General features: G+C 34.1%; 1 protein-coding gene across 1 annotated transcript; it reads left to right on the forward strand.

The window, feature by feature from the left end:
- Positions 1–657: 657 nt before the first annotated feature.
- On the forward strand, positions 658–7,159 carry LOC137402043 (somatostatin receptor type 1-like). The gene is made up of 3 exons (XM_068088516.1): positions 658–1,398; positions 3,513–3,725; positions 6,736–7,159. The coding sequence occupies exons 1-3, from the start codon at positions 658–660 to the stop codon at positions 7,000–7,002; spliced, it is 1,221 nt and encodes a 406-aa protein (XP_067944617.1). The 3' UTR covers positions 7,003–7,159.
- The last annotated feature ends 1,096 nt before the right edge of the window (positions 7,160–8,255 follow it).

The following is an 8,255-nucleotide window of genomic DNA, read 5'->3' on the forward strand; positions in this document are numbered from 1 at the left end:
TTAAAATGCCTGTCTGCACAGTCCTGCAGACAGGCGTGCTATTCACTGAGCCACATGGCCAAGGATACTTAGGAATCAATGTGCACATAATTATTACACCTGCCAATCTTTAACGCCACTTGGTTAAAATACTCACCCTGCACGCTTCAGCTTGCGCAGTTGAAGATCATGATTGCGTGAGAAATCATGATTGCATGAGAGATCATGGCGCAATCTTATTTTATAACACTTGCTTTAAAGGGACGAATGCGATATATATTATAGTAAAGATTTAGACCAGTATAAGTTACTCAAATTTATTGGGTAAAGAAACTTGGACCATCAAAAAGTAATTGAAAAATGAATCAATCTACTTTAGTTAGGTTTATTTCACACAAGACAAATAGTTGACAAGTAGACAAAGAGGGTAGTAGATTAAGTTTTATAAGAAACACTTAAACCATAAGGAAAAGATTAGCGGTCTTGAGGAATGAGCTTAAACTACCAAACCTATTAGCGTGTTATTCAGCTGTTGTTAATAAATCTTTAATGATACGTAGACAAAAGACATTTGTTTAACTCAGTTTACGAATCGGATTGTGGAATGGTTAAGCAACGTGTGACAAGAAATTTCTCTAGTTAGATTTCGTCTTCGGTGAAGTAAACACATGGTTTTTAATGGCTCTATTTTTTGGTAGAGAAATTTTCTTTAACATTGAAAACAATACCATACTCAACGAAACAGAACGATCAGTCGAAGGACTTCGTCAAGATTTCTACACTCGATCAGATGATTACGGAGTTGGCGCAGCCTACACGCTTATGGCTGTTTTTGGACTTCTTCTCAACCCTCTCACTATCTGTATAGTTGTTTCAGGCAGTAGAATTGGCAAAGCAGTGAAACCTTACATTATCAACTTGGCAGTGTGTGACTTTCTAGGAATACCTTTTTTTCCGTTGCTGGTGATGACAAAGAGCTTAGGCATATCTATTCCATGGACGGACATGTTCTGTAAGCTGGCCTCATTCTTCCATATCGGACTAATTCGAACTAGTTTGACGTGCAAAACTGCAATCAGCATTGAGAGACTTTTCATCATATACTTTCCGTTGAAAGCAAAATCATACACACAGAAGCACAGAGCTGGTGTTATTCTTTTGACTTGGCTGAGCAGTCTGCTACCAGAGATACAAACATTTTTTGAAGCCCACGTTAAGAGACAAGGAAAGCTCGCATATTGTTTTGTATCATCAGTTGAAAGAACACCAAACCAAGATTTGAATCGTATGATACAACTTCTTGTTCCGTCTTCTATTATAACTATTTCTTATACAGCCATTGCTGTCAGACTGGCTATTCGAAAGCGAAGCAGACTTCTTAAAAACTCCACATCAATAGTGAAAAAGCAGATTGGAAAGGTAAGAGACAAACAAACTGTTAAAAATTATACCTGAATGTTATGAGACTGTATAGAAAACTAAACTAAGTAAGATACCAAAATTCTTCACAAGTTTACTGTTTTTTGTTTGTTGTGACTCTCAAACAAGCATTAATTACAAGTGAGATCTTGGAAGTTAACAGACACCACCCAAAGTCTATAATTTGCTCATTCTAATCAGAGCTCTGCCGCTCTGCAGTAAAATACAATTTGTGCTTACAACTTCTATAACTAACCAAAGAGGTTGGATTTTTATTTTGGCACACTAATACAGTATTATTATTCATAACATATAATAAGCTGAAACAAATAAAAAATGATTTGACCCCTACCCTGACAAAATAGATATATTCCGGGCAATGTAGTGCGTTGATAATGACCTGTGAACGTGCAAGCATGAGGAGACTTTTTTATATCAATATAAATATTATATATATATTTTTTATTATGTTTTCATAATTATTACTTACTTGTACAAATTGTACAAGCTTCTAAAAACATGGACAGTATTCATTGACAATAAATTTCACTTTATCTATTACATGGAGAACAAATTAAAATCAGCCTTTACAGTTTCACAGTAGAGATAATGCTTCATATTAAAAATAGGCTGGAAAGAGACCGTAAATTCAAAATACCTAAAATTGTTTACTTTAAACTATAATTTACATCTAGACTTAATATTTGCCTAGGAAACAGCCTTAAATTTGTGATAAGTAAAGCTATTGCAGCAACCAGACCAATCACCTCTGAATAATAAGGCTTAGATAGACTGAGAGTATCCGTGGTCTAGTGGGCGAGAATGCCTGATCTGCAAACAAGATGTTGGGGTTCAACTCTCAAAACATGCAAACAACATGTTAGGCTTCAACTCCATAAAAGGCCACTGGTGGTGACTGAAATGATTGCTTCTGCAATCAGTTGCTCTCTGCAACTGCTCAGTGGCAGAGACTGGTCAAGTCTGACTGGAGACATGCCTAGTTGCAAAGAGCTCAGACATGTCCAGCCAAGCTCACAGAGCCTATGTTTGTACATCACTGCATAGCCTCTGTTTGCAGTAATCTAAGCATACATCACAGTTGATCTTTAAAGGTTGACTTGCAACAAAATTCACATTACAGTTATTTGGTATCATAAGATTCACCATGTCTTACTCTGTTGTGTTGTAGATGCAAAATATATGGGAATGTGATTACAAGCTCTTAAAAACTAAAAAACGAACAGTTAATCGCAGCCACACGAGACCGCCGTAGTTTGGATTCGCTTTCCAAAACGGCTCAAACGGGACGTAGTTGTTACAGGATGGTTTCTGTTTACACTTTCATGCAACCTCATTCGTCGAAATGTTTTCACAAATATTCTTCACGCTTTCAATAAAGCCATGTCTATTGTGCTTACGCGTCTGTTTTATCGTAATTGTAATGCTGTCACTTTTAGCACTGATATCTCATAACTTACCATAAAAAGTCGTTAAACTTTTTAACCTAAGCTCGAAGGAGTACATATCATTGTCTGATAATCATGATGAGCCTGTTGGTTACCTGTGATAATCGAAAAGTGCTGCAAAAATTATTTGCGATGTATTGGGTCACGTGATCAGATTACGATTTGACGATTGAATAATGCCGAAAGAAAACTGTAAAGTAGCGAGCATCTATATTTGATACGGGGTCTTCGGTAAGACCCGAAGTGTTTGTCATAAACTAGTGCTACGATAAGTTTTATATTGAGCTCTTTATTGGCCTTTCAATTCACATGAGAACATCACATGACAAGACGATAACCAAACTGTAATGACTACGTCAGAGAAATAAACAGATTCCAATCTATGGCGGCTTTTCGTTTTTGAGCTTTTAAGAGCTTGTAATCATATTTCCACATATTTTGCACCTACAACACAACAGAGTAAGACATGGTGAATCTTTTGATACCAAATAACTGTAAAGTGAATTTTGTTGCAAGTCAACCTTTAAGGAATTGCTCACACACTATAAGTTGTAAGGAAACCATGTGAGAGTTGTAGCTCTAAGTATTGTGACTTTGTGTCTTCCTCTTTCTTGTTGTTTGACTTTTAAAATTATTCTTATTTTGTAGCTGCAGGGAATGCTTATGGCTGATGCTTTTCTAACAGTTCTAACATGGCTGCCGCTATCAGTTGCGATTATGCTGATGGAACAAAAACCGCAGCTTTTCAGTGCTTTTGAACCAAGAGACTGGTTCCGTCTGGCTGTTACAGTACTCATCATTTCGTCTATAAACTCCTTCACCTCTCCCATCATTTACTTCCTGTTTAACAGACACTTCAGGGTGAGTTGGCGCACAAATTGTCAGCCTGCCTATGACAAAGGCTTGCAGGTACTTATGTTGTAGAGCAGCTATGGCCAAATGGCGGATCTAGATCCGGATTCAGATCTTTGCAGTTTTTTTGTGGATCTTTCAAACTAGCCGTCGAAAAAGTTTTTTGAATTATTTTTTTGAATTTATTTTAAAAATGATTTTTGTAAACTTATATCAAAATTTTTGTGAATTTCTTGTTTTCAGCAATGAATTTTGTAGAAAGTAATTCATTCATAAACAGTAAAGTATTCATCTTCATAAACTTTAAAAGTTGCTGTATGTAGCAAAAAACTGCTTTCTGATAGTAATGGGAAGTCAGAGCCCACTCCTCATTTTTCTACTGATATCAGACATATTTACTGCAGCACATATATTCACTGATTTGTAGTCATTATGTAGACAAGCAAAATTTTGTAAAACCGTATTTGATGCCTTGTTTAAGATGTACATAACTAATTGCATGTTTATGTATGATAAAAAGAAAAATACACATCTTCAGCTTGTTGTGGATCTTTCATTCATCAGATTTGTCTGTAACGGATCATGGCCAAAATTATTTGGCGGTCCTGTTGTAGAGATTTGACAGCTGGAGCTGTAGTATCAATAACTCACTATTGTCTCCTATCACTATGTTTCCATGACGTGGTTAATCATCATTTCAAATCAAAGTTAATCACCAAAGTTTTTTGTCATCTGCAAGATGCAAACAGCAAAAAACCACAAATCAAGATAATTTCATTACTCGCAATTTGTTGCCAAATATTTCATGCCTGTGAGAGATGGAAACGGCACTTGTGAGTGACGCACCAGAAAATGCCGCACAACCTATTCCTGTTTAAGCATTTTTCACACTTCTGTCATTCTTGCTTCGATTTGAGTAGTTTTAAACGCGCCGCTATAGCCTCTGGCATAATAGTCCTCATCTTTTTTATCAACGCCCCCATGGTAATCCGCAACACGTGAATGTTTATTAAAACATTTATCTGGTGAATAGGCATTTGAATATTTTCAATAGACATGTGAGTGTCTATTGAAACATTTATAGGGTGGTAACTCAACATGCACACAACTCCAAATTCCCATCAACCACACAATGGAAGCAATGATAGTGATTGGCACTTCCAAAAAGTACTTGTATTAAATCATTCCAAATAGTTAAGGGAGGAGTTGGGCTTCCCAGCTCACTCGCGAGTTGGTGTTGGCAACCCCCAACAATGAGGGTTGCTCTCAGATAGCACTGCTATAAGGAACTGGTATACTCTTTTGAATAGTACTTCAGTAAAAAGCCAGTAAATAGTACGCCTAGTAACTATTGCTACTATTAAATAGTCCTTCCGTAATCTACTAGCTCATGAATACTTTTTTCAAATTATTATAGCTTAAACACACAGCATTATATTATTCATAATAATACATTAACACTTTGAAGCCTAACCTTGTAAGCAAATTTCCTGATCCTAGACTGTATTGACAACTTGCAGCAGACTTCGAACGCATTTGGGAAAACAAAATTTTGTTTAAGTGAATCCTGTTTTGAAGCTCTGAGCTCGTAAAACTCAATGCAAAAGCAGAAACTAAATATAGAAAATGATGCAATATCCAGCCTAACAGCTATGTTTGAGTAACTGGCCATTGACTGATTTCATTTTTAAAGTTAATAAATTGTGACAGGTAATGCGACTTAGCTTAACACTTTGAAACCTTGTCTTGTTTATAGAAGCAGGCCCACTGATTCTAGACTGTATTAGCAACTTTCCATCGACTGTTAATACTTAGAATTGGATGTGATCACTCAGAATAACACAATTCTTTTGGAACTGAATATCAATTTAAAGCTACAAGCTTGTGGAATACCATGAGAAAAAAATCAAATAGAGTAAATAATTTATTCATACACTGTTTTTACATTATACATATTATTATACTACAGTTGTTATTACTACTGTTTTTATTACTACTGTTTTTATTATTACTAATATCACTTTTATTGCTTTGATAGAATTTTAAGTAGTTTAACTGTTAAACCATTAAATGGTAGAAAGTTTGTACTTACCTTAAATATTATATATTATTATAATATTTCATTATTAAAAAGCACTATACTAGTATTTACCATACCATAAATTTACTAGTGATACTGTTCTTGCATTTCAAGACATGTTTTGTTAACTATTGTAACTATAAGTGTTTGTTTTATTATTGAATTTTAAAAGGAGAGGTTTGTGATTTTCTTTCATCCAAACATGGTAACACATAAAAGATTAGGAAATAATAATAACAATAGCTATATTTTATTGCAGATAATGTTTGTATAAGCATTGCTATTTTCATTATTAAATTACTGCACTTTAAAATAAAAAACAAACGTCTTTTTAATATTAAATATTAATAATCGTACTCATTACAAAGAACATAGTATTAAAGCAATATGACTAAATGAAAACGAATATTTATATTTCCTTTCTTGCAACAGGACATGGCTCGCATTAGATCTTTAATGCAACACCTGTCGAAGTGTTACAAAAAGGAATTATTTTACCTTTAGTAATATAAGCTAATTAGGACATAGACTTCAGTTCATCTGAATGGTTACCATGGTAATGTTCTAAGTCTCTAGCTTGCTAATGAAATCTTGTAATTGGGTAACACTTTATTTTATATGTTTGTATTTGTATATCAGAAAACAATAAGTTTCTCATGTGAGGTGCATAGTTATTTTTCAAGTAGCCTATCACGACTCAGCAAGTAAGTCAGAAGCTTTTGCTGATGGCTAACTAGCTCTGTCTATCCAATACAACCTTCTGTTGATGTGCATGTGCAGAGCTTCTTGGCTATCACTAATTTCTCTCCTAACATGCCAAGAAAGGCAGTTTTGATAAGTTATTCGCCTCTGGTTTGTTTTAGGATATTTAAAAAAATGTTTATTTTTGTGAAGTGCATTGTGTATCATAGGAGTTAAAGTTTGTGTTTGATTTTACAGGCAGATACGAAAAGCTTCTTCCAAAGGATACTAGAAAAGAAAAAAAATACAACTTCTCCGGAAATCAAAAGAATTCAATTAAAGACTTTCTCTCTAGACAGTACTCCTGTGAATAAAAACCTTTCATCTAGTATACAACCATCTGAGCACATTACGAGGAGCATAAGTTTTGTTCTGGATGGGTTTAGCACCAAGAAATGTAGAAATGTTACAACTAGCAGTAAACAATTGGTAACAACAGAAGAAGCCAACAGAGATCCAGCTTAGAGCACTATTTAATGCTTGATTATTCCTGAGATTGAAATGCAAAAGTCTAGTCCTTCAATAGCTTGATTATATGATGATGTATGCATTTTTTAGCATACAATATGTGCGATTTATATTGACTGATATTTTTTCCAATATTGATCTTTTGCACGTATGGAAAGTGAAAGGTTACCATTTGATAAACTAATGATTATTTGCTCTATTGCTGCCAACTTGACCTTTTTAATGAGTTTACAGCAAAGAGTATTATGGTCAATTGCGTTGAGTATAAGACACAATCTATATGTATAAATTCCAGTGTTTATCACTTGTGTGTCCGCTTATAGTGATAAAGTTTAAAGTAGTAAAAGTCTACTTCGCAGTAAATTTGAATCAGAACCTGTAGATCTGCAAGCAGACATTCAATTCACTATGCTACATTGTCCTTGCCATACTATAGAATAATTGTGCATATACTTATGCACCACTTGCTAATATACTAGGATACTGACACACAACTACATGGCACGCCATAACATCAAGCCGATTTCACGGCTTTGATTATGGTAAATATTTAGACTAGCTCAAGTTACTAGCTTAAGTTACTCAAATTCATTGGTTAATTACTTTATTACCTGCGTAATACCAAACATTAATCTAGTAGTAGAATACAATCAGTATTTTCTTACACAAAGAAAACAGAAAAGAATGGAAAAATATTATTGCTAGTGGTGTATAAAAATAGAAGCATAGTTAAACATATAAAATACGTTGAATTTGTAACGAATAAAGTTAGTTAAATTTATTAAAAAATTAAGAAATAAACTTTATTAAAGCAAAGTGAGAGTAAACCCATCACAGGTAACAGGAAGCAATAAGGAGTGCACTTCTAGTCAGTCTGGAGTTATCTACCCCAACATGAAGGTCTACGGGTAGCTTTGTTAAAAGTATGATTTGCGAATTTTCTATGGATGAGGAACATACTACATTAGCATTTTTAACACCACAAATACTGATCAAAAAGAATTATGTTGAAAATGGTAAGAATATATTTATAAATGGATAAGTATCAGCTTATATGGTTGTCATAACGACCTTAAAGTAATTGCATGATTTATTATAAAGCAAAGGGATTCGCATTGTTTTAATTACTTTGATATTATATTTGTCACTTTGGCATTTTGCTCAAAGACTTGCATTGTGCAATCATTAGTTTTTTTAAGCAAAACATTAAGTTTTGATCAAACCAAGTTTTTCTTTCAAGTACAGAATGT

The sequence above is a fragment of the Watersipora subatra genome, chromosome 8 (genome assembly GCF_963576615.1).
Source record: "Watersipora subatra chromosome 8, tzWatSuba1.1, whole genome shotgun sequence".
NCBI lineage: Eukaryota > Metazoa > Bryozoa > Gymnolaemata > Cheilostomatida > Watersiporidae > Watersipora > Watersipora subatra.